Genomic DNA, 23,550 nt, shown 5'->3' with positions numbered 1-23,550 from the left:
TCTATAGCATAACTCACCTGCCGTACCAGCCGATGAACATAAAGTGTAGATGCATGTTTATTGAAAATCTTCACAGCGACTTCTTCATTCTTGTACACGGCTTTATATACAGAGCCGAAGCCTCCATCTCCTTCAGGAAAAAAATACTGTTAGTTTTTTTACTTGCATTACTTTGTTGACAGTCACAGTAAGTAACACGGTAAGTCCATCTATTAGTCAAATTCTGACGATAAAAAGTTAACATGACAAATTTAGAAATTTTTTGAGCAAAATAATCATGATTAAAGGTAGGGTAGCCGATTACATGCAATACAGGCATTTCTTTTTTGGTCTCTGAATTAGAGATGTAAAAATGTATTCATGTACTAATACTCCATAGACTCCATAGAGAGCTCCATCTCCAGCTGCTCTGGATCCAGTATGGTGCTGGATGGCTGGTCCAGGTCTGGATAAGGTTATCATTAAAGGAGTTGTGATTCTGAATGTGAGCAGAATGGATACAGACCTGCATTGATGCTGGAGAGTAGATCTTCCAGCAGAATTTTCTGGCAGTTTTGTCCATCACTGAAGCTGTACAGAGCCCATTTCTTAAGCAGTGTCTCTCCAGTGCCACGGATGTCAGTGGTGAGGAGGCCTGGAAACCATTCCTCCAGCAGAGAGTCAATGTGATCCACCACCTGCCCAAACAACACACGACCTACACAGAGGACAGGTAACGTTATCAACACAATGCCATCAAAAGAACATCATAACCACCACGTCATCTTCAACAATACATTATCATTAAAATCACATCAGCATCACCACCACCATAACATCGCATTGCCACCATAACAATCATCTGTCAATCACCACAGTCATCATCACCGACACTATTACAATCATCATCACCACCACAATCATCATTACTATCACTGAATTGAATGCATCACTATCTCATCACAACAGCATCACATCACAACATCACCAACACTATCATAATCACCACCACCAAAATTACCATTATCACTGAATCAAACGAATCACTATCACCATCACTACAACCATCACATCACAACTTCATCATCATCATCACTGACACTATCACAATCATCACCACCACAACCGTCATTACTATCATTGAATCAAATGCATCACTATCACTATCATAATAATCATCAAAATCATCACATCATATCACCTCACAACATCACCAACACTATCGCAATCAAATCACCACCATCATAATCGTCATTACTATCAATGAATCGAATGCATCACTTCCACCATCACATCACAACAGCATCACAATCACCACCACTACAATCATCATTACTATCACTGAATCAAATGCATCACTATCACTATCATAATAATCATCAAAATCATCACATCATATCACATCACAACATCACCAACACTATCACAATCACCACCATCATAATCATTACTATCAATGAATATAATGCATCACTAATCACCATAACATCACAACATCATCATCACCACTAGGGCTGCACGATAAATCGCATGCGGTTGTTCACTGACGAGCTGCGCAAAACCACGTTCATATTCGCGCGATTTTTTGCGCAGCTCGTCAGTGAACAACGGCTCTGTGTAGTTAATGCTGCTCAATGTGAAAGCAGCATTTACGTGATGGAGATTTACCGCTGATTACAGAACCAGCTTTCTGACAAGATGCGCGTTAAATATCGCATGCGATTTATTGTGCAGCCCTAATCACCACCAAAATCATCATTAATATTACTGAATCAAATGAATCACTATTGCATCACTACCACCATCACATCCCAACTTCATCATTATCATCATCACTGAAACTATCACAATCATCACCACCACAACCATCATTACTATCGTTGAATCAAGTGCACCACTATCACAATCACATCACAACATCATCACAATCACCACCACTACAATCATCATTACTATCATTGAATCAAATGCATCACTATCATAATAATCATCAAAATCATCACATCATATCACCTCACAACATCACCAACACTATCGCAATCACCACCATCATAATCATCATTACTATCAATGAATCGAATGCATCACTACCACCATCACATCACAACATCGTCATCATCACCACCACAACCATCATTACTATCATTGAATCAAATGCATCACTATCACCGTCACATCAATCAAATGCATCACTAATCACCATCACAATAATCATCAAACCATCATCATGACATCAACATCATCATGACCAGTATACCATTATCAACATCACACCATCAACATTCCCACAATATAATCGCATCACCACATCGTAGTCACCACTGTCATCACTATTACGTTACTATTATGAAATCACAATTGTCATCACTATTACTGTTGTAGCGTCTGGACCACTCAAACACACTATATATATTTTGTTTTTATATTTAACAAATACTCTGTAACCCCCCTACAACCATCATTACTATCATTGAATCAAATGCATCACTATCACCGTCACATCAATCAAATGCATCACTAATCACCATCACAATAATCATCAAACCATCATCATGACATCAACATCATCATGACCAGTATACCATTATCAACATCACACCATCAACATTCCCACAATATAAGCGCATCACCACATCGTAGTCACCACTGAACTAGTTATGATTAATTATTCATATTTCCCATGAGCTGATCACTATTACTGTACTATTTAGGATGGCCTAAAGAAAACACCTCTCTTTTACCTTTGCGAGAGCAGGGGACGGTGACCTTGATGAAGCTAGCAGGGTTCTCTTCTAGAGACAAGGCCTCCACCAGACAGTAAGCTTCAGCAGACCAGCTCAGATAGATGCCCTTCCTCCAGTAGATCCGGTTTGGTCTCAATGCTTTCTCTGTAGAGTACACACACATTCACAAACTGTCTTACTTGCTATTCATTTGGCAGACCCATGCAACTCACAGTGCATTCAAGCAATACGTTTGTAATACATTATATTAGTATGTTTGTACCTTGGGAATCAAGCCCATGCTTGTGCCATGGCAAGTGCAATGTTCAACTAGATACAGGAATAATTTATCCTGACTTCTAGTGTTTGTGTTGTGTTACCTTTGCCGTAGAGCAGGAAAGCAGACACTTCCAAAAGACGGCTGATCTGTCTGGACCAGTAGCCCATGGGGAAGTACGGCATCTCATAAAGCCGAACAATCACCTCTGAATTCTCACAGTGGGGAAGCTCAATCACCGGCCTTTGATCTGACAGGCTGGGGACATATCAAACAAGAAAAACTACCACCGTACACCACTTTGTATCAATTTAATTAAAAGAGATCCTATCACTACCTGCTAGGTATAAGTAACTGGTCATCTCCGAAGGGCAAGGCTACTTGAAACTTTTCCAATAGTTTGAAGTACTGAGTCAGATGATCCTTGGGGAAACAGCGACTTTTGTTCAGAAACTTTTCGACAGTGGTTCGCTGCACCACTCCTCTAGTGGTGTCCCACTGACCAGTGCTCCTCAGAGTCAACGTCTGTCAATCAACACAACAGATAAGACGTTACTGCTCTGAACGAATCACAGGGAGAAGCAAGGTGTGTGTGTGCGAGTGTGTATGTTTAACCTGTGAGATGAGGTTACAAAGCCATTGTGGGTCAATGAAATACAAATCCTTTAGCTGAAGCACTGGATCATCAAAGTGAAGCAGGACACCTGGAGACAAACACAGACAGAAGGTCTGTTTACTAGGTTAAAACAATAAATCCAATACATAAGGCAACTAAAATGAGCAAAAATATATAACAAGTGATTAAGGACATCCCTAGGAACATGCATGTGCCCAAAACTGAAGAAACAACAACAAATTGGACATAAACAGCAAGAAGACATCAGAAAGGGATTCAGGAGTGAAACAACTCTCACCAGCCTCACTGAGGAAGTGGATAGCGTGGGGTAACTCTCCCTCCTCTAGCTGCAGCTGTGTTTCCTGTATGATCTCCAGTAGTCTGCTGTGTCTGAGCACTGGGAAATCAGTGGGTACATGTGACCTCTCCTGTAAAACTCTCCTCTCCAACTCCACATAACACTCTGGAATCAGCTGCCCCATTACCGGCTGACCCTGGATCTGCCAATGCCACAGACACAGTACATTAAACAAATACAACGAAAACCTGTTTAAAAGATGTGATCACCCTTGTGACAAATAATTACACTTTAGCATACTTTTAAAAAGAATACTTGTTACGAAAACAACATGTATGCAATGTTTTCTCTCTCTTTTTTTTTTGGCAAATTGCAAATTCCCCCCTCACTGTAGCTTTCCAATCAAATCTCAAAATGAATTCATCATGGCAGGTCTGACATCAGCTGACATGCACCAAAAAAGAAAAAAAAAAAGTTTGGCCTCAAAAAGAATTAAAGGGGTCATATGATGCAATTTCAAATTTTCCTTTCTCTTTGGAGTGTTACAAGCTGTTCGTGCATAGATAAGATCCCTAAAGTTGCAAAGACTAAAGTCTCAAATCCAAAGAGATATTCTTTATAAAAGTTAAGACTTGTCCACACCCTCCTAAAATGCCTCGTTTAAACACGCCCGATCGCTGGCCAATCAGAGCACACCTCGCTTTTTCAGACCGATGAGCTTTGTAAAAATCGATGCGTTTCAGAAAGGCGGGGCATAGAGGAGAAACAATAATGTACAGTATGTGGAAAATAATGTGTTTTTTTAACCTTAAACCGCATAAACACATTTCATTACACCAAATACACAGAATAATGTTATTTTTAGCAACATCATATGACCCCTTTAAATTATAACCAACATTTATATTGACTACTTTAATGGGGCTTTTTAAAAGTAATCCAATTTATTGGTTTAAATCAATGATAATATTTGCTAATTAGTGCCAAGGAAAACTACATTTTGTAAATCACCTTGAACCCAATGAGCTCCCGACAGATGGCTTTGCGCAACCTGCTGATGGAGTCAGACTCCTCACAGGCACATAGTATGTGGTTCTCTTTGATCACTGGAAAGCCCGGTTGAGACAGCAGCTCCTCTCGCAGCTTCAGAACACGCTCCTGTAGGTGGTGCTCTTCACACACATCTGCATGAGTTCCAACCACAATCACAGGAGACTGTCCAGCTACGGCCTGAGAAAAACACAGTATAAGTATATATATCATGCTCTTTTATAATCTAAACCAAATCAGTTTGGTCTGGTTTTGTATTTGTATAACGAATCTTTTGATACTACTTGCTAGAAGGAGCTAAATGTTAAACTTACTTTAACGTTAAAGAGCCAGGGTTTGATAGTGTCTATCTCACTGGGTCCTTTACTCAGGTCATACAGGACTAGGTAGAGCGCCCTGGAGCTCATAAAGTGAGGGTGAAATCCACTGCACTCTTCACCACCTGCACAACAACAACAGAAAGAGAAAAACCTGCTATTTCCTATTGCCATTTTTCCATATTTGATATGATGCTAGCATTGTGCAGATGCTTACCTGAGAACTCCCAAACATTCAGCAGCATGTTCCTCTTGTCTTTGTTTTTGATGACCCAGTCTCTGACGCTGACGCCGACGGTGTGGAGATCAGATCGCCACTGAGAGCGTTTGAGTCTCATCAGCTGATGAATCAAAGAACTTTTCCCGCTACATGGGCTGCCGACCACAATGAGTTTCATGCGGTAATACGGGACAGCTTTCTTCAGACGCTGCTGCAAGAACCTGTAAGAACCACAGCGTTCACATTCTGAACCAATAGAAAAGTCTCGAAATAGCTTGACAAGTTATTTGCATTTGAAACAAGATATTATAGGTGGCCATATTAAAAGGCACCTCCCTAACTTTTCTTAAAACTTAAGTTTCTAGGAAAACAGAACAACATTTAAACTGATGTAATAGCTGGTATTATAAAACAGCACTAAAAGATAAATACTAAACACAATATAATCATAATTCTAAGATTTACATGTAACAAGTATACAAGAATATATTATTTGACAAACAAGATCGAATATTATTGTCTGACAATACTGACCCAAAAATTAAATAAAATAAAATCTGAACAACACCACAGATATGGCAACTGATCACTGATGCATTTACTGTACAAGCTAAAACGCAAGCAAGAAATAATGTCTAGATTTAGACCTGATGATGTCTTTGGTTTTGTTCCCAATGTGTTTGAGGTCCATCTGGAGCTGCACACCGTCTAGAGGTAGATCCCATAAATGAACCAGCTTTCCCATCTCATCAGGGAAAGAGCGCAAACCTTCATTCTGACTAACATCTAGAGACGTCAGGTCCTCCAACATACCGATCTGAGGAGGGATCTAAAGCACAAAAGACAAACAAACAAATATACCAAAACTGCAGTGTTCAGTTGAATCAGAGCGTGTTATGAATCATACCTCAGTCAGTTTGTTGGAGCTTAAATGAAGTTTCTCCAGTCTGGCCCACTTGTACACCGGGCCGCTCAGGTCGAGCGCAGAGATGTGATTATGACTGAACATCAGCTCTCTCAGGTTTGCACTGACCCAGAAAGATGGACCCGGCAGAACACTAATACTGTTATTTCTCATGTCCACCGAACGCAAACTATCCAGAAAAAGAGTTTGTGTATTTCAAAAAAACATTCGAGGTTCAAAACAAGTTAGGCTTTATTAACAGCATCTTTGACCAGTTTATATTAATTAATTATACAATTATTAAGACTTTTAATGTGTCTCATGTTAGCGTGTACAGTATCATCTTGAAGTCTTGTGGTTGCAGCATGTATTTTAACATTTATTCTGGTGGAATACCCTGCCACACAGACTTCAACTGTAAGTGCATTACTGCAGACACGATACAGAAACAAAAAACACTTACTTTGGCAAGTTGATGACTATTTCAGGAACAGTTGTGAAATTGTTCTGTGATAATTTAACAGTGGTTATCTTTGAAGGAAGGTGTGACAATGAACCTGTATGAAAACATGAGTGTTAATAACAACAGTAGTGATAAACAAAACACAATTTTACAGAATTATCATTTTCATGAAAAGAGAGTAAAGAGGGGGAAACTTACTGATTTTGTTAACTGAAGCGATGAAAGTTTCCAACTTGAGACATTCAGTGAGGAAATTATCTGAAATGATTTTAACTTGATTCTTACTGATGTCTAAAACTTTCAATTCAGCCAGGCGGAGCGGGAGAGACAGTTCTGATATCTGATTTCTGAAGAACAAAAACAAATACAGTCAATTTGTAGAGTACAGTCCTTTTTTTTAAAACTTGCGTATATCCAATAAGAAAACCATAAGAATAAATTGAAGAAATTACAGTAGACCAGTGCTCTAGAAAAACTATTATCCCATAACCTACCCCTCCAACGAGAGCTCCTCCAGTCTGTCCATCGCCTGCCCCAGCTGGAAGGGGAAGACGGTGATCTGGTTGAAGGACAGGTTGAGCTGGCATAAGGCTGGACTGAGCACAGTTGGGTCCAGCAGCAGAAGAGGACCAATGCAGTTGCGAGAAACATTGAGTGTGTTTAATGCAGGCAAACCCAGAAGTTCCACAGGAAGTGACTGCAGTTGGTTACCTTGAAGATCTAGACGGGTAAGACTTCTTAAATTCTAAGAAAAAAAAAATACACAACTGAATAAAACTCTTTTAATAAATTGCTGGGAAAAATGTATTGAGTATGGTTAGGAAATAATCCCCAGATTAAATGATGATCCATATCAACACAAAACAATCAAAACACACATTAAAGATGTACTTTAATTACTAGCTAGATATTTACTAGATACTATATTTCAGATTATACAGTTAATTAAAGCAGTATTTATTTGGCACATAAAAAAACGCCATTACCCTATAAATCAATGTAAGTTACTAAGTTGTTTTTTTAGACAAAAAATGTCCAAACAAATTTAAGGGTAACAACATAATTGATGTTCAAAAATAATAAACAGATATAATACAGATAAACAACTAATAAATGACTTAATCAATATTAGATACCTTTCTATGAAAGTGCTTTCTGTAAATCATATGATCACAGATCATAACCTAGATGTGCACCTGGCTAAAACCAGATGATTAAATTACTTTAAATGAGTCTACCCCCTCCCCCAAGATTACTGTTATAAACATGAGACACACATAAAGTCTTAGTTGTTGGTGATTTTAATATAAATGTTGATAATGTAAAAGATGCATTGGGATCAGCATTTGTAGACATTCTGAACTCAGTCTCAGGACCTACTCATTGTCGAAATCATTGGCTTGAGTCTCAATTCCTCAGCATATCCAATAGCACAGAAAAACTTGTTGTAACAGAAACTATAAACTATCTCTCTTTTCTAGCACTTTAGATACGGTTGCTTCTTTAAGCTTAAAGAAGATTAAGGAAAACATGGTTTAACGAGCACACTCACACCCTAAAGAGAGCAGCCCGGGAAAATGGAGCGCGTTGGAAGAAAACAAAACTAGAGGTATTTCGTATTGCATGGAGGGAAAGTACTTCTACATACAGAAAAGCCTTAAAAACTGCTAGATCTGCTTACTTTTAGTCCCTTTTTAGAAGAAAACAAACATAACCCTATTTATTCATTACAGTGGCTAAATTAACGCAACACAAACATTTCCCAACAGCACAGCAGTAATGACTTTATGAACTTCTGGAACTTTTATGGAGTTTTGGTTCCTTGCCACTGTTGCCTTTGGCTTGCTTAGGTGGGGACACAATTTCTGGCAGTATTGTTGACTTGATTGCATAGACACTATTTGAAGAGAACTGAACTGAGCTGGATGATGACATTACTGAATCAACAATGAACTGACTTTAAGTGAAAAATCTACTGTTTACTACTGTCCTCTTGCATTATCAGCACATGTTTTTCCTGTTTAACACTGTAAAGATGCTTTGACACACAATCTGTATTGTATAAAGCACTATATAAATAAAGTGAAGTGACGTGTGGCCAAGTATGGTGACCATACTCGGAATTTGTGCTCTGCATTTAACCCATCCAAGTGCACACACACACACAGTTAACACACAATCGAAGCAGTGGGCAGCCATATTGCTGCGGCGCCCGGGGAGCAGTTGGGTTCGGTGCCTTGCTCAAGGGTCACCTCAGTCGTGGTATTGAGGGTGGAAGAGAGCACTGTACATTCACTCCCCCCACCTACAATCCCTGCCGGACCTGAAACTCGAACCTTCAGGTTACAAGTCCGACTCTCTAACCATTAGGCCACGACTGCCCCCAGGTGACTTGAATTTACATTTTAAGTAATGTTTTGATAATCTCCTGTTGTGATTTAAAGAAGCACACTTGTTTTGATGTAATTGCCTAACAAACTGAAGCACATCATCTTGATTATCTTTTTAATAGTAGTATGTTATTTAATTACATTTGAAGTTAATATACGTTAAATGTACTTTATATATTAAATTGCGACATAAAATGTGTAATTACCCAGTATAGCAGACCCTCACGTAATTGTAAAAACTGAAGTATACTTCGTCCTTAAGTGTATTTCTTTTTCACAAGGGAACTTAACCTAATTTAATTTGTTATGATTCCGTTCATAATACTAGAACTAGGGCTGCAGGATATATCGTTTCAGCATCGATATCGCGATGTGTGCATCCGCGATAGTCACATTGCAGGATGTGCGATGTTTAGTATACTGACCGTTATATTTATACTGATCATTTTCTTTGCTCACACACAGACACCGTGTCACCGGACGCGAAATCTGTCGTGTCATGCCGCCCCACGCCGCAATAAAGTCTGTCTACCCTGGACGCGACAAAGCGACCATCATTTGAACTGTGTGTCAGTACGTCATAAATAGAACACAGCATCAGTTTACTGTCGGGGATTTGTCATGCCGCACTGCATCCAGTGTAGACAGCATCACTGATTATAATGGGTTCATAGAATTTTGTCGCGTCACACCGCGCCACTCGCGTCTAGTGTAGAGCCACGCAATTGCACGTGAACTCTGAATTCCGCGTCTATAAATGACACATATGCGCGAAATTATGTCAAAATGCATGTCTCTGCAATTATCCTTGTAAACACAGTTACTTATGGCTTAGGTGAAGGTAAACAATTGAGAAAGAAAATGGATGTGTGAGAAAATTTTGTAGCTTTAACACAGATTTATTAGATTTAATTTATACAGTGAAGACTTTTCAGTGTTATTTTACATTTGATTATTTCTGTACCTGAATACTGTTAGACTTACCTGAAAAATGTAAAGCACTGTTCATTTCATTTGAATCTTTGTTCAATTATATTTATCTATGCTTGTAATTTGTTTATTTCCTATGCTGATTTACTCACCTACAAAATCCCCCCAATCATTTATTTTTTTTTTCCAAATAGAGCTATTCAAGTCATCTGGTGATTTTTTTTTTCATATCGCAATATATATTGCAGAAAAACAAAATATCACAGTGTGAGTTTTTTCCAATATCGTGCAGCACTAACTAGAACTGATAATAACTAAAATGTGCAGTCACAATGTTTCTGTGAACATTAGAGAATGGGTTTCAAAAGCTGTTTCATGTTGACTTTAATAACACTGCTTTAATCACACTGTCAAAATGTTTCTACCTGACAGAGAACACTGGGAAACTCTGATAGATTGTTGCTGCTCAAATCAAGCCGTAGAAGGTTTTCAATCTGCTGTTTGAGAGCGCTCACACCCATCAAACAGGACAGATTGCCCAGCTCATTCCCTGAGAGGTCGAGCAGACGGATGGGTTCTTTGTCCACGGCCAGAGGAAGAGCAGCAGGAGTGGAGCTTTCAATAAAACCCTGCCCTGTACATATAAAACAAAAAAAGACAGATGTAACAAGTGAACTTTTTAGGACTAGTTATCAAGTCAGACAGCTCTTAATGTGTACCTCTAGTGTTAGAGTTAAACCGCTTATGTAGAGGGACACTTGGATCTGTCTCACCATGGCATCCCTGTAGAAAGACATTAAAATGGTTCAAATCATTGTTAAAATCCAAGCACAAAGAACACCAAAAGTGTGTCTGTTTCTGGTACCTCTGAATTGGCACGTCTACGCCGACTGTGATGTCTCCAAGCAGGTTTCCTGCCCACTTCTGGGGAATCACTGAAAAGCAACAATCCTTGTGAAGGCTCATCGCTCCCTACCAATGGAAAACATGAATTCTTTCAGACAAATAATATAGAAAATTATATTATGCAGATTAAATTAACTTGCATTTATATCTATTGCATTCATATCTATATTGATTCTGAATAATTCAATAATTATCAATACATCCAAATATTTTCAACATATAAAGAGGTTGAAAAGGCAACGAAAAATGACCCACATCCACTTAAATGACTTGTATGTCATGTATTTATGTGAGAATCATCTTACCATCACTCTCCATTTCATCAAACATTAAGACCAAGCTTTCATCTAAGGAAATGTGTGAGTCGTCACTTTCCTCATCTGTGAAATATTCTGATGTGCTGGCATCACTCCGTAATCTACCAACTCCCAAAAACCCTTTGTTTCTTTGGAGTGACAAGATCTGTCTGGCCAAACGCTGACCTTTACCTTGAAAGACACAAGGACAAGATTTACCAACAACAGTCAGGCTGATTTTAGATTTTAGTTAGTAGATTTAAATTCTCTACATACTGTACTGTTTATAAAGTGCAAAAAAAAGGTTAAATCAGTGTATTGAAAATAACAAGGATGTTATTTATGCCATATGTTTTACTGGAAACCATGAAGTGACAAGTGATTTCAACTTGGCAAATTTGAAACTTTCTGCGAAAGTTCTTTTTTTAATGCAAAATAATTCAAAATATTTACTGTATTTATTGTGTATGCATTTCTCAACCATGTGGTAGAGATATCAGTTAAAGGGTAAAAAAGTGCACTTTGTAATAATGTCAAATCAAACGTTTTATTTTAAAGTACATTTTTAATCATTATGTTTTAATATTTTTTTGTTGAGCTTTAAAGTACAGTTACAGGTATTTTGATGTGTTGACTAACATACTAAAATACATGTAAAGTACTTGACTAGAATTTTAACTCCAGTGTGTTATTCGATACAAAATTTCAAGTTACAGGTTTTGATTTTTAATGTACTAAACTGCAACTTCATTATTAGAAATGTGTAATTAAAAATATATATTTAAATACATGACATACAAGTTTAAATAGAAATTAATAGAAATTACAATTAAAGTTCAGCAATTAACATATTTTAATTTAATTGCATAAATGTGCAATTAAGTATCCAAAAATATTACATTCAGTTCATACTTATGTATATTCATGTAAAGGATATTATTTTCATAATAAATACTGTTTTTAAAAACATGATACACTTTGCTAGTTATGTACATTACATTATTTTTGGGGTGTGATAAAGAATAAAATATTTTAGGTATTGAAGACACTTATGTTTTTTGTGTGTGTGTGTGTTGTTATTGTATTATAATTCTATGTATTCTTGTTTGTGGCAGCCATTATGTCCAAGACAAATTTCCTTGGGGACAAATAAAGTAATCCTAATCCTAAAATGTTTTATCCTTTTTTTCTGATATTCTAAACAGTTTTTTTTATTATTATTCTCAAAACTTCTTTATTTCGGGGCAATCTCTACTGAAGAAATATTCTGAAATTGTTATAAAGAAAACAAAGCCAGACTGAAGTAAAAGTGGTCATGGCTCCAGAACATGCATGTCAAATACATGACAACTGCCAGATCATGTGAACAGACTCACTGTTCTTCTTGTTGATTGGAGTCTGGGTTTTGTGCTCCGAGAGCAGAGCGCTGAGCCACATCGCCTTCATTTTTCCGAGGCGGAAGCTCCCGAGGCACAGGGCATTGTTGGTGTGGTCCAGCCCCAGACGGGTGAGGAGGAGGGTGACCGCAGGGTCATCGCCCCTCCTGACACACACGCTCAGAGCTCCACGTAACTGCTGCTCATGAACACCTGCAGAAACCAGCAGCTCCAGCAAAACCAGAGGAGCCCCCCGATCACAAACCTGCACAAAAACAACACTATTAGAGATAAAATTACAACCATGCAGCTGACAGCTACAGTATCGCATCAGATAGTGCACTATAGATTTCCTGAGGAAAAATGCCACTCATTCTCTGCTATAGGAGAGGAAGAATTGTATAAACTTGTTAAATCATCTAAACCAACAACATGTATGTTATACTCTCTCTCTCTATATATATATATTTATCATCTAAGCTACTAAAACAGGTGCTTCCAGAAATCATAGATCCTCTTCTGAATATTATTAATTCATCATTGTCATTCGAAAGAAATACAAGAAAAGGTATTATCCTCACAACTATGTTCTTTCTTAGAGAAAAATGGTATATGTGAGGATTTCCAGTCAGGATTTAGACTGTATCATAGTACTGAGAATGCTCTCATCAAAGTTACAAATGAAATCATGAATCACAAATCATGTTGGCGTTAGTGGAATTGCATTGGCATGGTTAAAATCTTACTTATCGGACTGTCATCAATTCGTAGCAGTGAATGAAGAGGTATCATACCAATCACAAGAGCAGTATGGAGTACCTCAAGGCTCAGTACTAGGACCGTTGCTTTTCACGATTTACATGTTACCCTTGGGAGATATCATCAGGAAACATGGTGTTAGCTTTCACTGTTATGCTGATGATACTCAGCTCTATATTTCTTTGTGGCCAGACGAAACCAAAATTTCCAAAACTAACGGAATGCGTAGCTGATATAAAAAACTGGATGACTAGTAATCTCCTACTGCTAAATTGTGAAAAAGCAGAGGTGTTAATTATTGGACCAAAAGCCTCTGCATGTAATAATCTAGAACACTGTCTAACACTTGATGGCTGCTCTGTCAAATCTTTGTCATCAGTTAGGAACCGGTGTGTTATTTGATAGCAATCTTTCCTTTGAAATTCATGTTTCTAGCATTTGTAAAGCCGCATTTTTCCCATCTTAAAAATATATCTAAATTACGACCTACGCTCGTAATGTCAAATGCAGAAATGTTAATTCATGCGTTCATGACCTCTAGGTTAGATTGTTGTAATGCTTTATTGGGTGGTTGCTCTTCGCGCCTAATAAACAAACTCCAACTGGTCCAAAATGCAGAAGCAAGAGTTCCCTTCCGAGGGAACTTCGAACTGCGTCCTCTAGAGGTTGCTATGGGGAATGCCTTCAGCGTGACCGGTGTCTGAAGCATACATCTAAACACAACAATAACATTGGCCGGCGACAGCCTGTGACGTCATCACCCGGTGCGACCACAGTATAAAAGGGCGCCGGGAGAACATGACATCCTCTTGTTCGTTTGTTTGAAGCCTGCATTTCCGGTAAGAACGAATTATTCTTCTTTACCATGGCGAGCACTAGTATTCTTGTTCATACTTCACAGAGTAATGCCTTTGGAGAATGGGGGAACCCCCTCCCATAATAACCACCAAAAACAATAACATCAGCAAAGTCCTTCTAGAGTAGATTATTTCTGATAACAAGCAACATTTGTGTTTGCTATGTAAATCAGACGGGTTTATTGAAAATGCAAAGTAATTCTCTGCCAGCAGGAGGTGCTTTTGGAGTGGGAGAAATAAAGGTTTCCCCGGTAATGGCTGTACACAAAGCAGCATTGAGCTCACAAACGCTGCTTTATCAGGCATTATGCAAGATGAAATGACATTGACAACATTTTCTAAAGACAGTCGGTTTCCTTCACAGATACAGTGATATAAAAACACCCGTGCCACGTTTTGATTTTGAAATGTGCAGTGCTCATGTTTAGTCAAAGCCTTTTGGAAAATCTATTTGTGGTGGTCAGTTTTGATATTGTGGTGGGTTGCCACAAATAAATCAATTTATGGTAAAAAAATTGCATCCCACAACAAGTCTAACACTTGATGGCTGCTCTGTCAATTCTTCATCATCAGTTAGGAACCTATTTGATAGCAATCTTTCCTTTGAAATTCATGTTTCTAGCATTTGTAAAGCCGCATTTTTCCCATCTTAAAAATATATCTAAATTACGACCTACGCTCGTAATGTCAAATGCAGAAATGTTAATTCATGCGTTCATGACCTCTAGGTTAGATTGTTGTAATGCTTTATTGGGTGGTTGCTCTTCGCGCCTAATAAACAAACTCCAACTGGTCCAAAATGCAGAAGCAAGAGTTCCCTTCCGAGGGAACTTCGAACTGCGTCCTCTAGAGGTTGCTATGGGGAATGCCTTCAGCGTGACCGGTGTCTGAAGCATACATCTAAACACAACAATAACATTGGCCGGCGACAGCCTGTGACGTCATCACCCGGTGCGACCACAGTATAAAAGGGCGCCGGGAGAACATGACATCCTCTTGTTCGTTTGTTTGAAGCCTGCATTTCCGGTAAGAACGAATTATTCTTCTTTACCATGGCGAGCACTAGTAAGGCGTTTAAGAAGTGTGTGGATCCGTGTCCTCGTTATTTGACACCTGATATTGCAATGTCCTTGAGGGGGCAGTTTCCTATGAAAAAGCTCCACTCTTGTTTGTCTCTCTTTTCGCGCTCATCAGTCACGGACGAGAGTGAGATGCTGGACGACGATGCTATCTCTCTTGCATCATCTGATCCAGCGGCTAGTGCCCTGCTGGCTCCAAGCCAGGATGAGCAGGAGATGTCAGATGAGGACGAAGAAGTTGAGACGGAGTCCTCCCAATCCTCCTGCCCCGCGTATGATGAGCTGCTTGAGGTAATGGCTCACGCCACGGCGAGGCTTGGCTTGCCGTGGAAGCGGGCCAAGAAAGTGACTCCTCAAGGCCGCCTGGACGCGCGTTTTCTTTCTAGCCATAGCCCTCCAGCTCAGGTGAGCCTTCCATTTCTTCCCGATCTCCATGTGGAGATCGAGAAGGCTTGGAAAAATCCATTATCGGCTCGCATCCATAGATTCCAGCATACTAGTTATGCCAACATCGAGGGGATACGTGAGAATGGTTATGAGAAGATGCCCCCTGTTGAAGAGATGCTGACCTGCTATCTGTCTATGGGGGAGACATCTTCTCTTAAGGCTCCCTCCCTGCTGTCCAAACCCCTTCAGGATACATCTCGTTTGAATGGCAGGGCATACGCATCAGCAGGTCAGGCTGCAGCCTCGTTGCATACCATGGGTGTGCTTCAGGCTTATCAGGCTGATCTGCTGAAAGACCTGGATAAAGGTCAGGGTCTATCCCGTGATGAGATGGCTGAGTTGCGTCACACCACAGATCTTGCTCTCTGTGCCACTAAGCAGGCCACCAGTGCCATTGGCAGATCCATGGTGGTTACGGAGAAACATCTGTGGGTGAATCTGGCGGATATAGGGTAGAAAGAGAAGGGCTTTCTTCTTGATGCGCCAGTTTCCCCTTCTGAACTTTTCGGCACTTCCGTCGAGACGGTGCAGCGCTACTAGACCTGTTTTGTTTTCTGACTTGCTGTTGACTGATTATAGTGATCGTTTCACTCATCGTTACTGATCCAGCTGATCCAGATACTGACACGCAGCCTGGGCTTCTGCGGAGGCCTCCCAGCATCAGGTCCCCAGTATACCACTGCAACCTCAGGACCTGCGGGTCCTTCTCGCGGGCTAGTACTCTTCTGAATACATGCTTTGTGACATACTCCCTATCCTCTGGCCAGGGTGCGCTACTTATCTCTCACCCTGAGGGGTCTCCTGAGATTTGAGTCTTTCCTTAACCGTCATGCACGTTCTCTGAGCTAGAGCTCCTCTCACTGAGGCGTTGAGGAGCTCAACGCTCCATAGACGGTCAAGCCCGCGGGTCCTCCCTGTCACACTGCCCTTATGGTTGAACCAGTAATCGAGCTTAGCAGTGCCCTTGGGGGTTTCATACGAGCACGCCCCTCTCAATCTGAGCGTCCGAGTCCCCCTTCTATTTTTGAAGTTGGGCCTCCGCTCTTTTGAGCTCCGGATAGCAGTCATGCCAGGTAGCTGGGCCATCTTCTGCCTCCCTGGCGGGTTGCTTGTTAAGTGTCACCATGAAGGGCCTCTTGCAAGTGCGCCGCTCCCTTCTGGGCATCTGTGAGCAGATGCTTCGGAGTCTGTTCTGTGAGCGTGCCACAGTCACGTAGGGCTCCTAGGCTGGTTTAATACAGCTTCGGTTACCCCTTAAGCAATGGTGTTTCTAAATCCATGCTATGGTAAGTGCACACGCTGAGCTTCTGTGCACTTTCTAAAATCCACATTGTGGTAAGTGTGCACGCTAAGCATTCTGCACACTTTCTAAAATCCTGTATGGTAAGGGTTACGCGCTGTCAGCCTCGTTCCCTTTCTCTGAGTTGGTTTAGGCCCCGGTTCTCCCCGGGTGATGACGTCACAGGCTGTTGCCGGCCAATATTATTGTCGTGTTTAGATGTATGCTTCAGACAACGGTCACGCTGAAGGCGTTCCCCATAGTGACCTCTAGAGGACACAGTGTCTCGTTCCCTTCTCAGGGAACCATGGTTACATACGTAACCTGAGACGTTCTTACTAGAACCAGGAAGTATGACCATGTTAGCCCGATTCTGTCAGCTTTTCACTGGCTCCCTATTAAAGGGGTCATATGATGTTGCTAAAAAGTACATTATTTTGTGTATTTGGTGTAATGAAATGTGTTTATGCGGTTTAAGGTTCAAAAAACACATTATTTTCCACATACAGTACATTATTGTTTCTCCTCTATCCCCCGCCTTTCTGAAACGCGTCGATTTTTACAAAGCGCATCGTTCTGAAAAGCGAGTTGTGCTGTGAATGGCCTGCTATCCAGTGCGTTGTGACTGGCCGAATACCTCAAGCGTGTGACAGAAATGTTACACCCCTTGCCATATTGTGATGCCTTGTCCCGGCCGGAGCGACGAGACAAAAACATTAAAACCCATTATAAACGAGGCATTTGTTGCATCCAGTGGGGACATAATTACGGATTATAATGACTTATACTGTCTTTTTACGCGTTGCGTTGCATCGAGCCGCGTAAACATAAAACCATGTCTGAATTTGTGATCAGAGAAACGACAAAAAACAAGCGCTACTCTACTCTGCTCAAAACTCGCGTTTGAATCGAAGCTTCGGAAGGAATATTTGAAGAGCTGCTAATGATGCCGCTTTAACTAAATCAATGGAACAAAAGAGAAACGGCATCACATAAAAAGATAAACGAGTGAATCAGGAGCCGATGCGAACAAATCAAAATTTCATACCCGCTCACCTGCGCTGCTGCATTAACCAAATGTCAAATAAAAATAAATCCATGCAGGAAAAGTGACGGGTGATGTTCTAGGCAGTTTAAGGTCATTTCATATGGAGAATAAAACTAGTTAGTGAAACATTGATGACAGATTGATCAGAACCTGCTCACTAATGAGTAAAAGTGACGTGAAAAGTGACACGGAGCGGTTTTGTTGCACAAACACTAAGTGTGATGCGCCACTGACCTTTAGTTTTTATAAAGAATATCTCTTTGGATTTGAGACTTTAGTCTTTGCAACTTTACAGATCTTCTTTATGCACCAAGAGCTTGGAACACTCCAAAGAGAAAGGAAAAATTGAAATCGCATCATATGACCCCTTTAAACACTGTATACATTTTAAAATATTGCTGATTACTTATAAAGCCCTGAATAGTTTAGCTCCTCAGCATTTGAGCAAGAAACTGCCAAAACTCTGGCCATTTGATAATACCTAGAATATCAAAATCAACTGCAGGCGGCAGATCATTTTCCTAATTAGCGCACAAACTCTGGGACAATCTACCTAGCGTTATTCGGGAGGCAGACACACTCTGTCAGTTTTTCACAGACACTATTTGAAGAGAACTGAACTGAGCTGAATGATGACATCACTGACTGAATCAACAATGAACTGACTTTAAGTGAAAAATGTACTTTTTAGTATTGTCCTCTTGCATTATCAGCACACATTTTTCCTGTTTAACACTGTAAAGGTGCTTTGACACAATATGAATTGTATAAAGCGCTATATAAATAAAGGTAAAGCAGTTCTTCACTGCTAGGAATGGCAATCAACGTCCAGTTACAATGTTAGTCAAGCTTCCTGAATAAAATATAAAATATAAGCCTGACTAAAAGTTTCAAGTAGTTTTAAAAAACTTGAAAAAATGTGAACGGTTTAAGGCTATCCATACATATCGATCAAACAGACAGATAGATTAGATTAGATTTTATGACGTTTAACATAGGACGTAGGTATAGCGGAAACTAAGTTGAGAACTGACGTCTCTCTTTGGAGTGAGTTGTAAAAAGAAGTGAGTTGTTTTGGCTATAATATAGATTTGTATTAAAATTAAAATGCACTTCCACATTTGTCAATTCTCACCTTAGTTTCCACTATGCCTACATCCTACATTAAATGTCAAAACTCGACTCTCCTGTGAACATGCGTACAGAAGTTAAGGAAGCCAGTGACAATAATTTACAAAGTTTTAAATATAGATATTTTTCTTACAAAACCCCATCAATTCGCTTCAGAAGGCATTCATTAACCCACTGTAGTTGTATGGATTACTTTTATGATGGATGGATGAGCTTTTTAAAGCTTCAAAAACTCGGGCACCATTCAGCTGCCATTACAAAGCTGGGAAGAGCCAGGATATTATCTAATATAACTCCAGTTGTGTTTGTCTGAAAAATAAAGGCATATACACCTAGGATGGCTTGAGGGTGTACAATTTACTATTCCTTTAAGAGTTGAGGAATAAAGGTTCATATATCACACCTGATATATGAGCGAATCGCTCTTTGATTTCTTGTTGATGTCAGCGCCCAGCAGGATGAGACATTCTGCCATGTCCACGTCACCGTCTTCACACGCTCTCTCCAACAGGGCATACATGATCTCACTGTCCACCACCATCTTAGACAGGCACAGGCGACTCACTGCCTGCAACTGAACCGGAACATGAAGGATTTATCAGGAGATCTTGCATTTTTGACAGAACTTTGGTTTCATTTTCTTACTGGATCTCTGCGCTGGTCTGCCATATTTTCCCGGAGGATCTGGAAGATGTCTTTCTCGAAGTCTTCTTTTTGCAGCCATGCTGCGGCACTAGAGCAGGTGTCCAATAACTTCCACACCACCTGGACTTCACGACATGGCAGCGGCGGCAACAACTACAATACTACAGCGAGAATAAAAGTTACATCTTCTTTCTTTGCGTGAACATTTGGGCAGCGTTATGCAAATTTTGGCGTGTTAGAACGAGCCGTTTTAGGTAGGCGTGGTTGACTCTTAACTTTTATAAAGAATATCTCTTTGGATTTGAGACTTTAGTCTTTGCAACTTTACAGATCTTCTTTATGCACCAAGAGCTTGGAACACTCCAAAGAGAAAGGAAAAATTGAAATCGCATCATATGACCCCTTTAAACACTGTATACATTTTAAAATATTGCTGATTACTTATAAAGCCCTGAATAGTTTAGCTCCTCAGCATTTGAGCAAGAAACTGCCAAAACTCTGGCCATTTGATAATACCTAGAATATCAAAATCAACTGCAGGCGGCAGATCATTTTCCTAATTAGCGCACAAACTCTGGGACAATCTACCTAGCGTTATTCGGGAGGCAGACACACTCTGTCAGTTTTTCACAGACACTATTTGAAGAGAACTGAACTGAGCTGAATGATGACATCACTGACTGAATCAACAATGAACTGACTTTAAGTGAAAAATGTACTTTTTAGTATTGTCCTCTTGCATTATCAGCACACATTTTTCCTGTTTAACACTGTAAAGGTGCTTTGACACAATATGAATTGTATAAAGCGCTATATAAATAAAGGTAAAGCAGTTCTTCACTGCTAGGAATGGCAATCAACGTCCAGTTACAATGTTAGTCAAGCTTCCTGAATAAAATATAAAATATAAGCCTGACTAAAAGTTTCAAGTAGTTTTAAAAAACTTGAAAAAATGTGAACGGTTTAAGGCTATCCATACATATCGATCAAACAGACAGATAGATTAGATTAGATTTTATGACGTTTAACATAGGACGTAGGTATAGCGGAAACTAAGTTGAGAACTGACGTCTCTCTTTGGAGTGAGTTGTAAAAAGAAGTGAGTTGTTTTGGCTATAATATAGATTTGTATTAAAATTAAAATGCACTTCCACATTTGTCAATTCTCACCTTAGTTTCCACTATGCCTACATCCTACATTAAATGTCAAAACTCGACTCTCCTGTGAACATGCGTACAGAAGTTAAGGAAGCCAGTGACAATAATTTACAAAGTTTTAAATATAGATATTTTTCTTACAAAACCCCATCAATTCGCTTCAGAAGGCATTCATTAACCCACTGTAGTTGTATGGATTACTTTTATGATGGATGGATGAGCTTTTTAAAGCTTCAAAAACTCGGGCACCATTCAGCTGCCATTACAAAGCTGGGAAGAGCCAGGATATTATCTAATATAACTCCAGTTGTGTTTGTCTGAAAAATAAAGGCATATACACCTAGGATGGCTTGAGGGTGTACAATTTACTATTCCTTTAAGAGTTGAGGAATAAAGGTTCATATATCACACCTGATATATGAGCGAATCGCTCTTTGATTTCTTGTTGATGTCAGCGCCCAGCAGGATGAGACATTCTGCCATGTCCACGTCACCGTCTTCACACGCTCTCTCCAACAGGGCATACATGATCTCACTGTCCACCACCATCTTAGACAGGCACAGGCGACTCACTGCCTGCAACTGAACCGGAACATGAAGGATTTATCAGGAGATCTTGCATTTTTGACAGAACTTTGGTTTCATTTTCTTACTGGATCTCTGCGCTGGTCTGCCATATTTTCCCGGAGGATCTGGAAGATGTCTTTCTCGAAGTCTTCTTTTTGCAGCCATGCTGCGGCACTAGAGCAGGTGTCCAATAACTTCCACACCACCTGGAAACCCTAATGACCAAAACGCACACTGTTAGGAACAAAATATCAAAAACAACCACCCTTTTGGTTTTGAAATGGTAATAACTGTAGTGAGCTACCTTTAGAAGCATGACTGTGTCCTCATTGTGTTGACGTACTGAGCTGACCAAAACTGATGCCAGTACAGGCACCATCATGCGAGAGAGCTTCTTCTTAGAGATGAGGTGAAACAGAAGACTAAGACCCCAGTAGTGAACATCTGCAAAGGGTGATGACTTTCAGTTAATATACAGTTGCGCACAAATGTTTACATACCCAATAGTGTGCAGTGCATTAAACGTCATCACACAATATGTGAGACAAGAGCACAACGGTCAAACATGTCCGTTTACCTCATGTTTACATAGAAAATCAATGGAAAAGCAGCATAGTGGAATGCAAAAATTTGTTCTGTGTGAATGCCTGAACAGTGGTTGGTTTTTGTCCAGAATAAGCAGCAATGTGGACCAGACCTTATGTCGACATTCAAAAGTCTGCCTAGGATTAGAAGCAGAGGCTGGAGGTCTTCAGTCATGGTAAGGTAAATGGACTCACCACGCTCCTGTGGAAACATCTGCAGCGTATGAAGAACCGTATCTATCGCCCCCTGCTGGCACATGAGGTCAACCGCTCCAGAACTGTCAGCTAGAGCTGAGAGTACACCAAGTCCACACTCTTGAATCTCCTCACTACTGATAAACTAAACACACATATCAAATGAAACGCACCACATTTACAGAACTTACATTTTAAATTAAAACCACCTGATTAAAGTCCAATTCCTACAAGGATTATTACAGGTCCAATTTAAGTTGAAGTCTATATAGACAGCATTTCTGGCAAAATGTTGACTACCCCTGAAAATTATTTTCACTCATCCTTTATTTGTTTATTTATGCAAAAATATACTGTTTACAGTAATGAAATTGCCATGATGTCTATGGGGAGAGATATTTGAGAGGGTTTAAAAGCAGTTATTATATTAAAGGAATAGCTCACCTCCAAACAATAAAAATTTTGTCATCAGTTATGATACTCCACAGACATTCATTCATTTCGTTCATCAACATATATATTTTTTTTTTTCTGTCCCTTAATTTAAAGTCTTATCCACCAAAACTTTCATGCTTCAAAAGGTTTTTAAAGACACAGTAAAAATTAGGCCATAAACAGCAGTTTGACCATACTTCACACACAAGAACAAACTTCATTGGTTCTAGTGGGACAAGAAAGCATACAGTATCTGAGCTTCCGTTTACCATATTTGATGTGCTCTATATATGTGTGTTGCTCAATGTTTAAGTGTATAAAAGCCTAAATTAAATCTGTTTATCATATAAATCATTGTGTCCCTTCAGAAGACTTAGATTAAATCGCTCAACTCAAACAGTTACCTTTTGAAAGCCTTTGTGAACTTTCTGAAGCATTGAAGTTTTGGTGGAATGGACCTTCAGTGGAGTGAAAGAAATCTCTTAGGTTTCGTTACACATATCTTCATTTGTGTTTTGAAGATCAACGAAAGTCTTCAAATAGGTGTGCAACAACAAGAGAGTGAGTAAACGCTGGCAGAATTTTCATTTTTGGTGGACTATCCCTTTAATTATTATGCAT

General features: G+C 39.7%; 1 protein-coding gene across 1 annotated transcript in view; it reads right to left on the bottom strand.

The window, feature by feature from the left end:
• Window positions 1-23,550, bottom strand: part of LOC107752478 (leucine-rich repeat serine/threonine-protein kinase 2-like) — a 49,744-nt gene that overhangs the window by 17,900 nt on the left and 8,294 nt on the right. Inside the window, exons 11-33 of the mRNA XM_016568461.1 lie at window positions 22,495-22,639; window positions 22,020-22,159; window positions 21,802-21,930; window positions 21,560-21,730; window positions 12,746-13,010; window positions 11,379-11,561; window positions 11,033-11,139; window positions 10,887-10,950; window positions 10,593-10,801; window positions 7,342-7,592; window positions 7,046-7,194; window positions 6,848-6,941; window positions 6,388-6,574; window positions 6,128-6,309; window positions 5,478-5,701; window positions 5,258-5,385; window positions 4,905-5,123; window positions 3,894-4,095; window positions 3,595-3,683; window positions 3,317-3,504; window positions 3,083-3,237; window positions 2,721-2,867; window positions 506-697 (exon numbers count right to left, since the gene is read on the bottom strand). Coding sequence (XP_016423947.1) covers window positions 506-697; window positions 2,721-2,867; window positions 3,083-3,237; window positions 3,317-3,504; window positions 3,595-3,683; window positions 3,894-4,095; window positions 4,905-5,123; window positions 5,258-5,385; window positions 5,478-5,701; window positions 6,128-6,309; window positions 6,388-6,574; window positions 6,848-6,941; window positions 7,046-7,194; window positions 7,342-7,592; window positions 10,593-10,801; window positions 10,887-10,950; window positions 11,033-11,139; window positions 11,379-11,561; window positions 12,746-13,010; window positions 21,560-21,730; window positions 21,802-21,930; window positions 22,020-22,159; window positions 22,495-22,639 — 3,820 coding nt within the window. The remainder of the gene's footprint in view (window positions 1-505; window positions 698-2,720; window positions 2,868-3,082; window positions 3,238-3,316; window positions 3,505-3,594; window positions 3,684-3,893; window positions 4,096-4,904; window positions 5,124-5,257; window positions 5,386-5,477; window positions 5,702-6,127; window positions 6,310-6,387; window positions 6,575-6,847; window positions 6,942-7,045; window positions 7,195-7,341; window positions 7,593-10,592; window positions 10,802-10,886; window positions 10,951-11,032; window positions 11,140-11,378; window positions 11,562-12,745; window positions 13,011-21,559; window positions 21,731-21,801; window positions 21,931-22,019; window positions 22,160-22,494; window positions 22,640-23,550) is intronic.

Source organism: Sinocyclocheilus rhinocerous, unplaced genomic scaffold, assembly GCF_001515625.1.
Source record: "Sinocyclocheilus rhinocerous isolate Xijiao unplaced genomic scaffold, SAMN03320098_v1.1 scaffold921, whole genome shotgun sequence".
Classification (NCBI taxonomy): domain Eukaryota; kingdom Metazoa; phylum Chordata; class Actinopteri; order Cypriniformes; family Cyprinidae; genus Sinocyclocheilus; species Sinocyclocheilus rhinocerous.
Note: the sequence above shows the minus strand (reverse complement) of the source record. Positions and strands in the feature narration are given on the sequence as shown.